At 53.0% G+C, this 18,543-nt stretch overlaps 3 protein-coding genes and 3 pseudogenes across 3 annotated transcripts; 3 read left to right on the top strand and 3 right to left on the bottom strand.

Moving 5' to 3' along the window:
- Positions 1-823: 823 nt before the first annotated feature.
- Positions 824-3,308, top strand: SAPIO_CDS8102 (Transcription activator of gluconeogenesis; the record flags this gene model as incomplete). Its single annotated transcript, XM_016789810.1, has 3 exons — positions 824-1,061; positions 1,399-3,203; positions 3,258-3,308. 3 exons carry the CDS (start codon positions 824-826, stop codon positions 3,306-3,308), a joined length of 2,094 nt encoding a protein of 697 aa, XP_016640073.1.
- A 918-nt stretch (positions 3,309-4,226) lies between these two features.
- SAPIO_CDS8101 lies at positions 4,227-4,769 on the bottom strand (annotated as a pseudogene; the record flags this gene model as incomplete).
- A 784-nt stretch (positions 4,770-5,553) lies between these two features.
- Positions 5,554-6,270, top strand: SAPIO_CDS8100 (annotated as a pseudogene; the record flags this gene model as incomplete).
- Positions 6,271-7,146: 876 nt separating this feature from the next.
- SAPIO_CDS8099 (uncharacterized protein) lies at positions 7,147-7,952 on the top strand (the record flags this gene model as incomplete). The annotated part of the gene is made up of 2 exons (XM_016789809.1): positions 7,147-7,260; positions 7,380-7,952. 2 exons carry the CDS (start codon positions 7,147-7,149, stop codon positions 7,950-7,952), a joined length of 687 nt encoding a protein of 228 aa, XP_016640072.1.
- Positions 7,953-12,926: 4,974 nt separating this feature from the next.
- On the bottom strand, positions 12,927-13,444 carry SAPIO_CDS8098 (uncharacterized protein; the record flags this gene model as incomplete). Its single annotated transcript, XM_016789808.1, has 2 exons — positions 12,927-13,252; positions 13,360-13,444. 2 exons carry the CDS (start codon positions 13,442-13,444, stop codon positions 12,927-12,929), a joined length of 411 nt encoding a protein of 136 aa, XP_016640071.1.
- A 2,547-nt stretch (positions 13,445-15,991) lies between these two features.
- Positions 15,992-16,507, bottom strand: SAPIO_CDS8097 (annotated as a pseudogene; the record flags this gene model as incomplete).
- Positions 16,508-18,543: the final 2,036 nt, after the last annotated feature.

Raw genomic sequence — 18,543 nt, 5'->3', positions numbered from 1 at the left:
TTCCTCGATTCTTCGTCCCACTAAGCGACACGAAACTGGCTGTTTCTCTACGGGCTCCCTCCACCTCTGACATCTCTCCAGACCCGCGTCGGATACCGTGGACCGTGGACAATACCCAACAAGGCCTCTCTCGGGAAATACTGGCACTTCTGGTGCAGTTGAGAGGCTATGGTTGTTACCAATGGCGCACAACAAGTTATAACCCCCATTCGACATCCTCAAGAAAACCCAACGCTTGTGCTCTAGCCGTCACATAAACCATCACCCCCTTGGGCAGCCTGTGACACGATCGTTGGAATCCTCTCCATCCTATCACTTCTTCCCCTTGCGCCTTCGTCACAGTCACAGCAGCCTTCTTTTTAACTGGCTGCTACGCTAATCATACTTCTTTGCCTCTTGCTGCCTCCTCCACGCCACTCAAACCACCTCTTCTGTTGAGAAGCCGTATTTGGCGCTATATAGTGTTTCGCAAAAGCCTTACGCGATCGACAGGATCACAAGTACCTAGGACAAACTCCCTGGCATTCCAAGGTCAAAAGGTGTGGTTTCGCAACCGGTGCCTTACCCTGCGTGTGAACAACGGCAACCAACCCCTTATGCGCTGGCTCTTATTATTATTATAATTATTACTTTGGAGACCTTGCCTTTGTGCGCCAAACGAGAGACATTTCGACTACGAGACGTCCTGGCACATCCTGGCACGGATCTATAACCCCCACTTCTTTTCATTTAGTCTCTCCTTTCCCTCGCCTTTCTGAGACACCCAGCAATTTTCAAGCGCATATATATATACTCATACAAACAAGACCTAAGACACACCACGATGCCCGCCCCCAACGGTTCAGTCACAATGACTGAGAACGGAGAACAGTACCACAACGGCAAGGATATGGGCCTAGACGCCGACGACAGCAAAATGACTGATCAGAACCACAATTCGGACGTCGTTGTTCAGGTTGAGGAGGTGAAGAAGAAGTATGATCCCAAGGATCCTTTCCGCCCGCGAAGGAAGAAGGCCAGGAGAGCTTGCTATGCTTGTCAGAGGGCTCACTTGACATGCGGTAAGATTGGTCCGGGCCTTATCTTTCCTCTCTCCCCCCATTTCATCTGTGACGTCTAGTGAAGCTACAGCTATCAAAAGCCCCTGACTTACATATCACGCAAAATTGCTCCCATCCCTGTTTCCAAGCCGGAAAGGGAGGGCTCTTCCACATCCATTGACTCTCTCTATTTCCTTCAACCGCTCTTCCCCTACCCGCTGCCCCTCAAACCCATCCTACCTGTCTTCCACCATGCTGCCCCAGCGCCTGAACTTCGGCGGAGGGGTGAAAGTGCGACTAGGCAGTGGAAGAGAGGTGGCTTGAACACCACTAACTACTTTTCTTACGCTCCGTTTAGGCGATGAAAGGCCGTGCCAACGCTGCATCAAGAGAGGTCTCGCGGACGCCTGCCAGGATGGAGTGCGTAAAAAGGCCAAATACCTCCACGACGCGCCCCCGGAAGCGCTGCTTCCCGTGTTGGGCCCCAACTACAACCCAAACTCTCCAAGTACGCGACAGAATGAGCATAACAAGCCTCAAGTGACTCAGGACTCGGAACCAACTTCGGTGGCTGGCAGCAACTTTGCATCCATTCCCGGAACGAACCAGTCCTTCCCGGTTTACTCGACCGTGCAGCCTCCGGTGAGCGGAATGCCCGAGGGTCTGGGTTTCGCCACGCAGACCTCTCCGGTTTCGCCATCGTTCCAGACTCCCCGAACGAGCCAACTCGGCGTCATGGGTCTCAGTAGCATCCCGGATCCCATCGGCATCAGCGCCATCTTCGATCCTAGCAACCCGGCGCTGTTCAACTTTGACCTGGACAATCTGAACTTTGGAAGTCAGTACCCGGCCATGGAGTTTGGAATCCTAGCCCAGATGTCATCAGGAGCTGCCGACGTCAACCCTTCGGATCCGAATATGCACACGCCTCCAACCTCGGGTGTGAACTTTCCTGGAGTGTTTGCTAATAGTAATAATAACCCGCAATATAACGGACCTCTGGCGTACGATGGTTTACCGGATTTTGCGGCTGCCATAGACTCTAATTCCCAGAATTTCGGCCTGCAAGGAACATTGCAGCATGGTCTTCCTCATGCATACGCCATTGCCGCTCAGGCGAACAGTGCAGGTCTTGCTAGCCCGAGCACGGAGACAACGGCGAGCCCACAGACAAACCTGTTTGAGGGCTCCCCGCCGACTGGACATTATGCGCTTCCTGCGGCTGGCCAGAACAACAACTCTGCAGGACAGCAGGCTGCCGCGCCGCACAACAACCAAAGCAAGACGAAGTCGTCCATGACGAAGAGAGGACCGTCGCAGTCGCTGCTCGGCAAGCGTCGGCGCGACTCGTCTTTCATCTACGAGACGGTCAAGGAGCCGTACCCATATACCAATGGCTTCCATAACCTCATCGCCTTCCTTCAGAAGCGGTTCAACCCAAACAAGACGCTGCGAATCGCAAAGTCTCTGGCAAGCATCCGGCCTTCCTTCATCTCGTGCACAAAGACACTCAATCGTCAGGACTTGATCTTCATGGAAAAGTGCTTCCAGCGAACGCTCTTCGAGTACGAAGACTTCATGCAGCACTGTTCCGCACCGACGATCGTCTGCCGCCGAACGGGCGAGGTCGCCGCCGTCAACAAGGAGTTCACCGCCCTGACGGGCTGGACAAAGGATGTCCTGCTTGGCAAGGAGCCCAACCTTAACACCAATACCGGATGCGCAACTACCAACGGCAACTCGTCCCGCGTAGGAATGGCACCCCACCTCCGCCCGACGACGAGCTATGACACCGCCAACGGCGGCGAGAAGAGGCCGCAGCCCGTCTTTATCGCCGAGCTACTGGATGACGACAGCGCCATCGAATTCTACGAAGACTTTGCCGAGCTCGCGTTCGAGAACAGCCGCGGTAAGGTTAATCGCAAATGTCGCCTGCTCAAGTACCGTCCCAGCGCCGAGGGAGGATCATCTTCTTCCGCCGGCACGAACAGCGCGAGCAAAGACGGCCACAGCAACCGCGGCAGCATCCTCAGCGGCAGGGTCGCCACGATTGATGGCGAGCATGGGATCCGTGGGATCGAGAAGGACGGCAAAGTGGATTGCACTTATTGCTGGGTTATTAAGCGGGATGTGTTTGACATTCCGATGCTGATTGTGATGAACGTGAGTGAACCGTTCCAATATGGATGACTTGCACTAACTAACGGTTTGCGATAGTTCTTGCCCTGCTATTACAGGAACCAAGGACCTCGTCAATTGGCTGTCTAGACGCGCAAATTTGTACGTTCGTGTTGTTGATAGATGCGGATTTACTGGGTTACAAAAAAAGGGATCGTGGGAACAAGAAAACAAAGGGAAGAAAGAGAGAATAGCGGCATCGCTTACCCGTTGGAGACGGAAGCCATTTTTATATAATGTTTTTTTTTTTTTATTGTTCACTTGGAATTGGCGTTCTTTCGGACTGGGAAGGTTTTTATCTTTTTTTTCTGGGAGTGGGATACTAAAAACAAAACAGTTCAAGAAAGATGGAAGTAAGGAGCCCTTCATGGGACCTCGTTTGGGAAAATGGTTGGGAGGGATTCGTTGGATTTTCGAGGTTGTCCTTTTTTGTATTGTTGAGGGAGGTTTGTAGTGATTACCCGTTTGAGAGGGCCGGGTTTGGGTCCTGCATTGGCAATATACCCCTTTTGCAGCCACGTTTGAGGATGTCTTTGTGATTTGTGATGCTTTGGACTTCATGATCCAAGGAGTAAGAAGGGACCCGGGGTCATAGAAGTAGATGGTCGAGGGGGGAGGGGGGGCTTATATCATGCGTGGGTGTGAGTCTGTCGTCAACCTAAGTAGATCCGCCAGCTTTGAAGAGATCTACCGTGTCTATCGAAAACTTGCTCGTCTGTCCCTGGAATCGCCCAGGATGGAACAGTGGCAGCATCTTGGGAAGACTTCAAGTCTTAAATTCTTTTCCTCCCTTTTCCTTCAGATAATGTTTGTTTCAAGACCTTGGATAAGGGATAGTGCACACATTCACAACTTACACCCGTAGCCCAGATGCACCCAATTTGAAGGCTATACTACCAGTCTGACCACGAACGCCTCAGCAACCAGCTGTTCTGATGCTATTCACACACATCATCATCCTTCCCGTAACGCCTCCTATATCCACACCCACACACCACCAGCCCAAACTCACGAAAACATACCCATGGGATCATCCTCCTCCTCCTCGCTATCCACAACCCTCTCCGCCTTCTTCACGAAATCCTTTCTACAAAGCGGACAACACCCCTTACTCTGCAACCAAGGCCCCACACACTCCAAATCAAACCGATGACTCTTATGACAAGGCAGCTCCACGACCAAGCAATACTTGTCATCCAAAAAGCTCTCGGCGCAAATCGGACAAGCGTCCTCCTTACCCAGCCTCTTCCTCGGCACCCTATCCAACCCGTCCAAGAACTCCTGCGACACGCCGCGCACGTCCTCGGGGGGGTCGAGTATATCCTCCTCGAGAGAGGCGATCAGCCGCGTGAGGAAGTCGCGGTTGGCGTCGGAGGGCGCTGTGGTGGCGAGGGTTTCCATTTGTTCTTGGACGAGGCGGAGGAGGCGGGAGATGTCGACGGGGGTTGGGGTGGCGTGGGGGTTGTTGTGGGGGGTGGTGGAGAGGTGGGAGGAGGGGGTTGGGTTGGAGGTTGTGGAGATTTGGTCGAGGAAGGAGTGGAAGGTGGACATGTCGATGCGGCGGGAGGGGTGGGTGGATGGTTTGGGCTTTATGCCGTGTTCGACTTGAAAAGGCGGGAAATGTTAGCTGTTGGATTGTTTTGAAGGGGGAGGGAGAGGGTCGGGAAGGAGGATATTACTCTCGTATTGGGTCGACATGTTAGCGATCGAGGTCGTTCTGCGATGAGGATGGAGAAGAGTGTCGTGATGCCGCAACGTTTGGTGAATTGAGGGGGGAGAGAGAGGACCAAATGTACCGGTTATGGTCGGGAACAAGATGTGAGCGGACGTTAGGTGCGCGGCGGACTTGCGCTTCAGGCAGAGGTGACGTCGCAAGCTTGCGGGAGATGCGAGGAGCTCGAGCTGGAGATCAATTGACCTTGACAATTGGTGTACGTTGACTGTGGATACCTGGAATTGCGGAGGTACCAAAGTACAATTGGACCGAGACCCCGCATCAACCGGTTTGGTGCATTGCTTCAGAAAACGGTATCCTCTCTTATTCAATATTTGTCCGGTCTTAATCCGGATATATCGGTAATGACATGCGAGTCTTGCATTTTGTCGTCAGTTTGATGGTGCCTTTTGGTTTCATAAGTACGTCACCGGAATTAAGACAATTCTCGAACGATATAAAGGTTCCTCGCGATGCCACCTCTCCTCCATCATCGAATCTGTGAGGGTAAAACCTAGCAACGAACAGCATTCTCCCGCAGTTCTGAGGACATCCGTTGAAAAGGAAGAAGATAATAATTTCCAACTCCACCACAAAGAAGCCCTTTCCCTCCCCATCACAATGACAACCGCACTCCTCTTCGGCTCCACCGGCCTCGTCGGCAGCAACATCCTCGAAACCCTCTCCAAACTCGACAGCTTCACCAAAATCTACACAGTCTCCCGCCGTGCCCCCAAGACCCAATCGCCTAAGATCGAACCCATCATCAACACCGACACCGACTCCTGGGTCAAGGCCTTTTCCACCCTCACGCCCTCGGTGCTCATCTCGGCGCTGGGAACGACGCGCGCACAGGCGGGGGGCATCCAGAACCAATGGAAGATCGACCACGATCTCAACGTCGACATCGCGAAGCAGGCCAAGGAACAGGGCATCAAAACGTTCGTGTTCATCTCTAGCGCCGGAACACGGGGCTTCCTGTCTTCGTACCTACCGTATTCCAAGATGAAGATTGGCGTCGAGGACACCATCAAGTCCCTCGGCTTCGACAACGCCATCATCCTAAGACCGGGCGGGATCCTCGGCGAGAGAGAGACGCCGCATGCCGGTGGCCCGCTGTTGAATGCGGCGATTCGCGGGCTGGGCAAGATTAGTTTGGGGCTGCAGGATACGTTTGGGCAGGAGGCGGAGGTTATTGCCAGGGCGGCCGTGCATGCGGCGAAGATTGCGGAGGAGGGGAAGGCGCCGAAGAATCCGTGGGTTTTGGAGGCCAAGGATATTGTGAGGTTGGGGAGGGATGAGTGGAAGAATGTCGAGGCGCCGGCGCCGGCAAAGTAAGAGATGATAGGGGTCGAAAGGGAGAATGAAGTCAAGACGAATTCACTATTATCGGCGACGGGAGGTTTGCGAATTGGCGGCGGCGCGAATGGATGTTTTGAGTCGCGGAAATGGATCACTACTCACTCTAGCCTGACGGGATCGGCTTTATTTATTATTGTATAGGATTTTTCTATTGTCTAATAGTCCGGAGGCTTCGATCATACCGTCGATATCCCAAATGATGATGCCATTCTTATGATGTCTCCCATTCTGCTCTTCTCCCAGTTCACGCGACCACAAGTTAACAACCAAAACCAAGCCGGGTACAAGCCGAGGCAGAACGCCGGTAGAGTCGTATTATTCACACCACTTTCCCCAAACCTCGATGCAAACTTTCTTAGATACAACTTATTCAGAGCTCCTCGAGATTGTGCTTCGTATCAATTGATGGATGCGAGCGTCAGCAGTGTCGCGCGGATCCGGACCGAATAAGATGGAAACCCCGATAAGAATAAGACGCTATTACTGAGGTAGAAATTCGAAATTCGAAATTTTTAATCTAGAACTTGGTTGCGCCTGCCCCGCGATAAGGACCCCACTTCGCCCACTTTGCTTACTTCGACTTTGCGACTCACTCGCGAAGTTCAGAGCCGCGAACTAGATCGATTCATCATCCCCTCACTACGGCTTATCCGATCTCTTAAAAATCCGACCCGGAGTTACCGGCTTATATTCTCTCTCTCGTCGCGCGCAAGGCATCGTGTAATCATCGCTGGCTTCTCTACTTTGCGACAGGATTTCTACATATAATCTCTAAACTGTCCCTCCCCGATAGCGGCCCGCCTTGAGACAAGACCCTTGCAAGACGACCCCGCGACTCTACTCCAACTCACTATGGCTACGCCAGGACGGCCTCTGATAGTGGGCAATGACGATGGCCCGGAAGCACCCTTTCCATACCAGATGGAGGGTAAGATCACAACGGGATTCCAGCGTGGTTCAACTCTTGTACGTTCATTCCGTATTTCCTTCTCAACTCTGTATTGCTCTCTTCCCCTGTCACGACCGGTCCTACCCTGTTCACTCGTTAAGTTCTGACTCTGCTTGTCCACTAACACCCTTCCCAGATCGGCTTCCCCACTGCCAATCTCCCCATAAACCTCACCCGAACCCCCTGGATAAATACAATCCCAACAGGCGTCTACTATGGCTGGTCCGCCCTCCGTCTCCCCCCTTCCCATGCTGACTACCCCTTCTCTTCCTCCGCTTCATCTCCCCCTTCCTCACCTTATGCTCTCTATCCGATGGTCATGTCCATAGGATACAACCCGTACTTCAAAAACACCGTCCGCACGGCAGAAGTCCACATCCTGCACAAGTTCGAGCAGAACTTCTACGGAGAACCCCTACGACTGTTGATATTGGGGTATATTCGGCCCGAAAAGGATTACCCGTCGCTGGAGGCCCTGATTGAGGATATTCGGTTCGATACCAAGGTGGCGAGCGAGAGTTTGAAGAGGAGGGCGTGGGCGCCGAAGGGGGTTGAGGTTGTTGGGGGGTGGGAGGGGGGTGAGTTGGATGTGCAGTGGTTGGTGAGGGAGGAGGAGGATTATGACGAGGTTGAGGTGAATGGCGTGGAGGTGAACGGAGTGGACGGTGAGAAGAAGATTGAGGAGAACGATGACGCAAAGAAGGAGTAGGTCTTACTTGGGCTTGGAGTTCAGGGGCTGAATGTCACTCACGTTACATGATAGATAAAAGTTGAGGCGACATATATATTTATTTTGAAGCCAAGCCTGCCAGACCCTACCCTATGAGACTCCACCTTACGCCCTAGCAAGCCGCCAGGCATGCCCTGAGAGGTAGCCCCCTTAGCTCTGCTCACTGGCTTGCCAAGTCCGCCGATATGCTGTCGCACGGGGTTTTCGTTTCCATCGCCATTTGCTCGAATTGGGTGCCCTGTCGCTCGCAGTTGTTGTTTGTCGGGTGGTCGCCAGCTCAGCTCCCGAGATTTTCTTTGGTGCGGTGGTCAAGTCGTCAGATCTGTTGCCGACCGTCAAGAGGCCGTCCTCCAAGGAATGGCCCAAGCTCTGATTCTACGCAACGAACCTGCATGTAATTACTTCTGCTCTTCTGGGGAGTGCTTGGCGCTGGAAGTCGTTGTCTTGGACCTTGAAGTCTCATGCCTTGGCGGCTATAGAGCTTGAAAAGGGGAGTGTCCGTCCCGAGTCTTCTATTTATAGATTTTATCCATCGGATCCAGGATCATATCCGGCTCATTGCTGCTTCGGTGCAGATTCAATGTTGTTGTTACTTCTCAATTCTTATACCTTCCTTCATGTGTAGTCCATCATCTGTGATCTTGCCAACATTGGGACTAAACCCGCTATTCCTTGCAAGGAACAATATCAAGTTCAGCTCGCTACTCCGGTTTTTTTCCAGGCTCTCCTCAGGTTTTCTCCCAGACTCACAAGATGTTATATACAATTGTTCCACGTTAGAAAACCTGGATATCATGTGGCAAGCCTCCTCAAGGGCACCGTCCAAGACCCCGCGCCTGCGGATGGTTACCAGGTTTGCTCCACGCTTGTCGATTCTGCGTTACTTTTATATTTTGCACTTCTAGCCAGTCCTAAGGAAAAAGGTAGGCAGAAGAACAGAGGAAAAGCCACCGGACACAAGATGACGTCTTTCATATACGGGGTGTGACTCATATGAGGTGCGCGAGTCCTCGGCTGCTTCAATTTTCTCCTTTAAGAAGACAGTTTCCAGAAATCGAGCCCACGAGAGGGTATATAAAGCGGATCACATTCCTGTAGTAGTTGTCAATCAACTACTCGAAGTGTTTATAGTCTTGGGGGCTCCCTGAGCCCGTTTTCCCTTTCCTTGCGGAGCTTGAGAGGGGAGGAATCGGAGCAGGAGCGTCAACGTCCTCGTTTGACAAGGCACCATCGCCCCCAGAACCGCCCGTGTCCGGGGCCCTCTGCAAATATATCGCTAATACTTGATTCAGATATCTGAACTGATGTTTCAGGCCACTCAGGTGTTGTTTTGATGGGCCTTGTTTTACTTCGGATAGCCTCGACACAGCAAAATATATATTCCCGGAGGGGGCTTGGCGACTGACTGCCGGGCCTGCACCTGGCACCGTGATCCCGCCATTTTGCAGTTGCCGCAGGCGCCATCGAAGTGGTCGGGAAAGCGGATGCAGCAGGGGAATGGACTCTTGAAGCCATCGACGGGGGAGCGAAGCCTCTGGCACTCACGGCAGGCCGGGCGGACGTCGACGCCCCTGGATTGGATGAGCAGGGCGTTGATGTAGCTTGGCCTGTTCGAGAACACCTGCTGGGCGTTAATGGCGCCTCGAACGACGAGGACATTCTGCCCGAAGCTGCGCTGCCAGCAATGAAGGCTTTGATTTCTGCCGGAAGATTGCTATATACGTCGAGACCGTCCTCATCCGCGAACATCGGGAGGACTGGAACATGTATATAGAGAACAGCGCCTTAACCTTCACCGCAGGTGTCCTGCTGCTCGCCGGGACTCGTGTGACGGTGCTGAGCTAGCTATATATCCCTTGCACGGAGAGTCCGACGCAATACCCGATCGCTACACTTGTACCCTATACCGGCTCAAAGAGATTGCAGGCACTCCGGAACAGATGCTCATCTCGACGCCGCTCAACTTGCTCTTCTAGTTGTTGGAACCGTTGCTCGTCTTGATAGTGAAACTCTTCCGACGACGACCTAGTCCTTTCTATCTGTGCCAGGTCCCGGGAGGCTGGTTCCTCTGCGGGTCCTTGCTCGGTTTCCATGGCAGGCCCTCTAGCTCTAGTGTGCCCTTGGCGGCCCCTCTCAACACGCTGCCTTCCATAATGCCGGCAAAAAGGAGTGCTCGCCAAACGCCTCTGGACCCAGCTGAACAAACCTGGAGAAGTGTGCCCATGCTTGATCTAAATTATCAGCCCGGATCCTGGCCACCTCCTCCCTAGGGTTTGAGACGAGGCGTACGATATCCACGAGAACGCCAGAATGCGCGTGTAGTAGCTAGGCATGCAAAGCAGGCCCGAGAGGGTTAGTAGGCAACAGGGGTACACCGGCCGGGAAGGGGAATGGTAGCTTGCCAAACTTGTTAGCGAACGCAGATGGTGTTGCCGGGTTGGGGGGGGGGGGGGGGGGGGGTTGCCTGTGCGGTAGCACTCCCCTAGGTCAGCCCACGTTCCCGCTTCGGGAGAGTCGAGATGGCCGCTTTCATCCTAGGACACAAGCCAGGGCATGAGGGCACGGCGGACTATTGTGGCCGGTCTGGGAGAGCCCTGGGGTTTGAGGGGGGATGATATTCGGAATGTCCCGGCTTTTGCAGGCAGCCACTCGAATGTGTGCCCGAAATATTTCGCATCTTCCGAAGTCCAAGCCCCCTAGCCTTGTAAGTTGTAAATGGGGCCTGCTGATGTAGCACCCTGATCCTTGAGCCTGGCAGCCCACTTATGTAACTTAGCCCTGTTATCCTTATTGAATTCTAGTATCATTTTAGTGCAATTCTTATGGTCTTCGTCATCGAAAATGACTATTCTCTGGATGATATTAAACCCTATACCTGGGTTGGGGTTGCTATGCTTGTTGACTACAGCCTAGGGGTTGCAGTCTAAGTGTCTGAATGTGGCGGGGTCTCCTGGATTTGTATACTTATAATAGTAAGGATATGAAGCCAGGTTCCCTAAATCATCAGGGCGGAGCGCGATGTGTATGATATACAATACTGGATCTGTGCGTATAACTATCTGGGTGGCGCTGTAGAGTGCAGTCAACCCAGCTGGCTACGGCGGCCTCGGTACTTATGCCGCATGTGGTGGCGGAAGCATTCCATCTCTAATTTCAGGAGATCTATGAAGTGCCGACTGTATTCGTTAGGTTCGTAACAATACTGAAATGTGCCGGTGAGCATCAGGTTCCCATTCTCCACCCATTCGTTCCACATCTCTTCGGCAGTAAGGCCGCCAGGCCTGTCCCGCAGTGGTGTGATGAACTGCCTGAGTAGCTCTAGGCCTTGGATGGGAGGGAGGGAATACTGGACTGAGGGGTTGTGATAGATTCCGAGCTTGTTGAAGGTACGGTTGGTGTGGTACGTTGGGGAGAAAGCCGAACCTCGGCCATTCCTGAATGCTTGCTCTTGCCCTGACGTAATGGAGGCGATGTACTGTAGGAGCCCGGCGCTGAGGCTTTGGTTGTTGAGGCTGGTTCGTAGGGTAAAGAAGCGGCAGGCATGCCGCAGGTGCTCATTGCAGAATTGGCGCTTAGCGGCAGCAGGCCGAATGGCCACAGCCGCCGTCCCGTCCTCGAATCGCAATTGCTCAGGGGCGGCCGGTTTCCTTTCCGTTTCTCCTCTATATCCGGTTATACTCCATCTGGCTTTAATCCTTGTCTTTTCATATTCCTCGCGCCGTCAAAGGACTCCTCCCTCCATAGCCGTCGTCTGCAGGAAGACTCTTTGTAAAAGAGATCGCTGTCTCCTCATTCAGGATGCACAATCTCTTCCTACTGACGAACTTTATGAAAAGGATTCCAACTTAGAACCGCTCTATACAGTTCCCCAGGAAAGAGGCTTCCAGACCGTCGTCCCAAGGGGGGGGACCGCTGACAATGATGCGCGTAGAGCCAGCAGGTGTCTTCGAATAAGCCGGTCCTCGAGTGTATCCTTGCTGTCTATATCCGGGCCGTCGATGGAGGCTTCGATTTCCAGCGGAAGATATATAGATATACTGCTGCTATAGAAGTCGGGACCGCCGTGCTCGCGAATATCCGGAGGACCACGGGCTTCTTCTGCTTTGTATGGAGAGCCCGAAGCAGTACCTGTTCACTGTGATTGCTCCTTATGCCCGCTTCAAGAATGGCTGAGAGGCTGGAACGCGACGACACAGACCGGGAGCGCTGGGCCGCAAATGTGCTGGTGTGGACGGGTGGATCCTTGGTCAAAGGGACGACAGTGGAACTCGAGAAAACAGATCCGGGCTGGGTCGGAGCAGCAGAATATAAAATCGAACGAGTCAATGGAGAACCCAAGATACGGACCCCACGAAGGACAAGGGACAGAAGCCTATTTTCTTCAGGTTCCAGACTGCCCGTCAACTCCACCGTCCATAAACCTCAGGCCTACTCTCACCTCACCCGGGAACTATCTCGTTTTCTAGGAAGATGTTCCAAAGACGAGTCAGTCATGGCTTGGTAGATATCTAAAATGACCCTCGAGGGTCATAGATCGCCTCCGGTTATGGAAGTTTCTCGGTTGTATTTATATGTGTTAGACCCTTTACACTTCTACCTTGTCGGACACTCGCATTGTAACTTCGTCGAAGGTTGGGGCTTCTCACAGTGAGGCCTTCAGCGGTCTTGGGACTGGCGAAGGTATATAATTCCGCGTCGCTGAACTCGGCGCGCGGAAAGGGGAAAGTGCAGGCTTATTCCGATGTGCCTCAAGGCCGTCCTGGACTTGTTGACCATGAAATCCATCCGAAGCCTGTCCTCTAGGCTATCCACCATCCCTTCACCTCCCATCATCACGCCCCTGTCCTTATATAGGAGGGAGCAGCGTCTCTTGCTCGCCCTAGATTTTGCTGATGACCGAGAAATCTATATTACCGGCAAGGCGGCGGCCCGTAGTAGTCGGCAACGGGGTATCTATAGGAGGGGTGCCTCCTCCAGAATCATGCCTTTGGCCACGTTCCTACTAAAGCCAGCGTACGATCTTTCCCAGGTAATGTGCGTTGTCACGCAGATGGCATCCGCAGTCGTAACAATCTTGCGGAGCAGGCCCCGTTCAGGTTGGAATGGGCTTTCACCTGATGCGTCTCCGGGTGTCGACCATGAAATTTCGCCAAAGTCGATCTTACCCCGCACGAACATCCGGACCCTAGTAAACTTGCGGCCCTCCTCGATTTCTTTCTGCAGGTCGGAAAAGGCCTGGACGTCGGCGGCGTGCAAGGTAAGCTCATAGGCCCCCGTATCTGTGGGTAAGAGTGTGGTCGCTCAGTTCGGCTCCGCCAAACGACAGGTTTTCAACACGCAGGCCACGGCCTGGATACCGCATCCTTCTATGGTAAGCCTCCCATACTGGTGTAGAAGGACTTGACATAGTTGAGATGAGAGGGCCGCCCGTGGTGCGCTACGAAGCGGCGGCAGCATCTAGGCTGGCCCATGTGGTTATAGACGGTAGCAGCGGTAGTATTGCCAAGCAACTGGAACGTATATAACTCTGCGAGATAACCGCGTGCGTACATGTATAATCGCGGCTATCTCGAGATTGAAGAACCCAGACCAGGAAGTTAGGAGAGTTGATTCTCCATAAAAGCGCACTCGTATAAAGGCCGTCGTATCTGTGATACTGATTCGGGTGTAACATCGAAATATATAAGACCATGCCTTGCTGGTGAACCTGCGTCCGAATCCCTGCTGGAGACTTCTCAAAAGCAGCACCGTTTTATCTTCTTTTCCCGGTGAGCTCAAATCTAGCCAAGAGGAGTAAGCAATCGATGTTGGACGAAGGTGATATAGGTCTTCCATCCAAGAAAAACTGTATCGGCTTCGTACCTTGGAGAATTTTATGCCATGGTATATAGGCCTCTGCAAATAAATGCACTGTCCACCAACAAAAGTGAGTGTATCTATAAATCCGTCGCCCCAACCCGCAGCAAACCGTTCGCTGCTAGACCAGGGAATTAGAAGATGAGAATGTGGAATCACTCGCCACCTTTTTGAGGTATCCCCCCTGTCCAGTTATAGCTGAAAAGGCCTTCCCTATGGTTGATCAACCGTTCGGCTGGCTGTTGGGGGTCTCCGTCGCCCAGGAAAACAGTAGGAGGGGTGAAAAACGACATCTGGCAGCCCTAGCGTAACAAGGGTTAGACCTGCTGCCACTTCTTCTCCTGGCAGCCATCCCTCCTTCGCTAGCCGCTCGTCTAAGGAATAGAGCTCGTCGATAAGAGTCTGGAATGGTATTCCATGGACGCTTCCAGCCCGAGCCGCTGCCTCAACGTCGGGGTCCAGGGCTAGTTGAGACCGGAGATTTGCCTTTAGTGTTTATCTTGGCGAGACGACGAGAGGTGGAATTTCACTCCGCAGAGTGAAGAGGCCCACCCCGTCAAAGCACTTGACAAGGATTTGTGCCGTAATCGATATCAATACCTGGATGTGCGAGAAGCAGCCGCATACAAGCAGCATGCTTATTCCGAGCTGCCCGTGCCAAAGCACCAGTATCCAAAAGGATCCGATCAGTATACACATTGTTGACCCTCGCGGACAGATACGCAAGGTGATTCTCCACTTCATCGCAAGGCCTGGCAGTGCGCCAATATAAATCAGCCTCATTGACGCCGCAGTGTGGGGTCCTGAGTAAAGCCTGCATAACACCAAAGCGGCCTTGGGATGCAGCAACGGCTAGCGGCGACGCCGCTGAAGCGCGTTCCTGTGGTTTCGCCTCCCCCTTTTTTGAGAAACCTCTCGGTCCACCACAGGCCAAATCGATCTGGTCATCTCACGTACGGGGGGTACGTAGTCTAAGCTTTGCTCGTAAGGTCGGACGAAGTTATATTGATCACACGAAGGTGGCAGATTCCTATTCTTGGTTGCCCCAGTCGCTCTCAAGAAAAGGGGGCCAAACAGTTGAATTTTCCGCATAGCGAAATATATAAAGTGATTTTCGTGGGGTATCTCCCTCGAATAGCATCAAAGACTCTGCTGTGTCCTTGTCTAACAATGCCAGGGGCTGCCCTTCCAGACAGACCAATATGGGTAGTAGCTTTCCCGGAGCGCCTATATATTGAACTCATCTGCGTCGCGCTCTCTCTCCTCAAGGGCCCGCGTTTCAAACTGCCTTGTATCGGCGGGCTTTATATAGCGGAGGAGGGCTAGGTGCTGTGTCGATTTCTTGCAGAGTGCCTCACAGGTAGCTGTGTGCCCTTCAACCCCTAGTTCTCGAAGAGGCGAACCCATTCGCGCGGATCTTCGAGGAGTAGTAGGAATGGGTTCCCATTTGGCATGCTTCCCAGGGATATTTACCGATCGTCCTCCCGTCCTTGCAACAAGATCCAATTGATCCATGGGCTTCTTAACCAAGGGGAACGAACCCGATGAGACTTTTTTCTGCCTCGTCCAATGTTGGCCTGTTGCGAGGTCAGGGTCCACTTATGCTCTTTAAAGCAGCCGAGCGGACCTATACATGTCTCATCCGGGGTGATTCTTTGGCTATATATTAGGCTTAAGTCAAAAAGACGACCGCAGCAGCGACAATGCAGCTTCGTTCGTTGGCACTTTTAGCATCTGCTACACATGATCCTGAGCGAGCATTATGGTGCCAGATTGGAAAGTGATCTAGTCTGACGCCGTCTCCATCTCCTATAAGTGACGACGGGTCTGAAAAGAAATACGAAGACGCCAACGCTCCGTGGGTTAGAAGTAGCAGGGAGGTCTCCAATTCGATAGGGCAACGTATATTTTTGTCCTGAAGCAAGAGGGGAAGCGATGGAGAGCAAACTGCAGGCCGCCACCTTGGGGTTCTAGTGCGGTTGTCTTAGACGAGGAAGCAGAGAAACGACGATTGGGTTGTTCCAGAACTCGACATTCCGGCCCGACTAAATGCCCTTTTGGGCCTGTCCGTGGGCTCGACCTATAAACGAACAGAACCGTCCTGAAAACGTCTCCCATATAGTAAGAGAGAAGTTCAAAGCGGTCGATTCAAATGAGGAGGCTCAAATCGATGGTGGTTGACTGACGAAGAAGGGCCACAGGAGCGCCATATGTTCGCTCGCTTTTCTGGGAACTTTCAGGACAAGTAGGTGCTTGGGGTGGCTGTGGTCTGGTGCGGTCTCGATGTGCTTGTTGTCAGCGGTGTGGATGATGCCGTAGAGCTTGGGGAGCTTGGCGGAGCCCGCGGTGAGTCTATCTAGGTTCTCGCGGAGGAATATGATACCTGGTGAGCCCGGCTCTAGCTGATCTTTAATCTTTAATTCCCTAGGAAGCTTGGGTAGGTGTTGATGAAGTGGTTTGGTGTCAGGATTAGCGTGGAGGGTAGGAAGGTGGGCGGACGGTGGCATGGTCGAGAACCCGCAGTCGGTTTGGGCGGCCGCTATGAAGGCCTTGTTGTCGGCTTCGCTATGCAGCCCAGCCTTGTGCTTGAAACGCTTGGCCAACTTGTGCATGCGCCGTGCGGCGGCTGGAGGTGTGTCGCGGGGGACAAAGGTCGGGTTTACCTTCGGGGTTGTCATGATGGGCTGTCCACTAAACTTGCCATGGCTTGGGCGGCGGAGCATTCCCACCCATCATTCAAGGGAACCGAGCACACCCACCGGATACCGTTCATATCTACTCCCTCCACTCAAATTACAAACCCTGCGCCGGAACTCTCGGTACTCCGCTTCGGGTTCGTCGGCTTCAGTAGGCCACAGCCCTGGTCGTATGTGTTCGGCGTAGCAAACGTTCCAAGCCTCCATTGGCTGTCCCTCAGGCCCCATTGGCTCATTCCGCCAACGAAACATATTGCCATACCAGGGGTCTCTCCACTTTTGCCGTAAGCCTTCCCAGTCCTTTGACTAGTTGCGAGACTGTGCCTTCGTTATTCGTTGGAGTTGTGGCTGCACTCGCGGCGTGCTGTCAGGTCGTCATGCCGTGCTCGCTATACGATACGAACTTACACACCAACAGTTCTTCCCTGGTGGGCAGAGCATCCCCCAGGTCCGCATCGGGGACTGCAACATCTCCCTAGAGCGAGAGATGGCAGGTCCTTGCTAGTCGCACTACCGAGCCGCCGCAAAAGTATGCGCCCATCGGCAATCCCATTGTCTACTTTCCTTAATACAGTCGGCACCTTTGAGTCTCCATCATTTGGCACCCGTTCCACACGTTGCCATTTACGTTGCCATCCACATTAATGGCTCAAGTGCCTAGGCAGTGAAATTCGACCCGACAAAGGTAATGGCGCAGTGCGATACGTTGGTAATATCCTCGTTGCCCTAGCTAGCATTCGGCAACTTCAGGGTCTCATCGCGGAGGCGGTATGGGTTGTAGACGGCCAAGGCCCCAGCAAATAGAGCCAGCGGGGGAGCCGGGGGTTTTGCGGCGACGTCTTCGGACGCGCCGGTTCGTTTTAACTGGATGGTAAAGTAGGAACAGGTACTCGGGCACCTCACGAAGGTGCATTCCTCAGCTTGCAAGCGGGATCTTGTGGCCATGCAGAGGTATGCCATCTCTGGCATAGACCTCTACGTCGTGAACCTGGAGATCTTTGTCGTTTGTAACCACAAAGTAACCATATTGGGTGTTTGTATTCCTATCGCTTGGCACATGCTGAGGCTTGGTTAGATCTCTTCGGACTTCATATTCCACGCCAGATCGGAAAGATTCATGGGCGTCAACCAGCGAGCACACTGTTGGCTCTAGATCTGGAAAGAGAGCCTGCGTTGAATCCTAAGCCAAGCGGACCCTCATTCGAGCCATTGACGGTAGATAAGCGATTTCTCCTTCAGGCAATTGCGGCTATAGTAGATGAATTATCGGTGGCTCAAGGGGCTACCACGGTCCTGTCCTAGGGGTTGCAGGCGCCTAGTGGCAGCAGAGCGACATGCCATCGGCCGAAGTCTTCAACCGTCTTCCGAGTTGGCTGCTTGATCTTTATGACTTCTGTAGATTCAGAGAAGGCAGCGGTCGCCGAGCGCGTTGCGCTGCCAAAATATGTTCTAGGGCAACGGCCGGGGGGTATCCCCCATTTCCCAGCATTCGCAACCTTTTGGCTCCTTTTCTATATTACCATCGATCGTTGCCAGATGTCTAACTGCCAGATCCGTCCCACTTCTGGCATTCGATGCCCTTGAAGCAGTGGGATAGCACGGATTCGTGTATTTGCAGTAGTAAGGATAACTGGCCAAGTTCCACGACCGATGGGTATATAAGTTGTAGTGGATGTACGATTATCTTCCTCGGGGTAGCTTAGCCTTGGAGACTTCCCAATTTTACCAGTGACAGAGCTCATGCAGTACGCCGTCAAAACTCTGTTGCCGGATAGTTCTGCAAGGTGTTTGTGTCGGCGGACGTTGATATGCCTCCGTGTAATATGTTTCCGAATCGAGACATTGGTCGCATCACTATTCTCACGCTCGAGGTCTTGAGGCATATATATCATGTTATGCGCCATGTGTAGAATAAAGACAGCATTGGATGTGGTTTCGAATCTTCCGTTTAGTACGTCTTTCTCTGGGTCCTCGAGTTCCTTTGGAAGTATTCCACTGATGAGGTCCGGGACCACTGC

The sequence above is a fragment of the Scedosporium apiospermum genome, assembly GCF_000732125.1.
Source record: "Scedosporium apiospermum strain IHEM 14462 chromosome Unknown SEQ_SAPIO_0121, whole genome shotgun sequence".
In the NCBI taxonomy this organism is placed as follows: domain Eukaryota; kingdom Fungi; phylum Ascomycota; class Sordariomycetes; order Microascales; family Microascaceae; genus Scedosporium; species Scedosporium apiospermum.
Note: the sequence above shows the minus strand (reverse complement) of the source record. Positions and strands in the feature narration are given on the sequence as shown.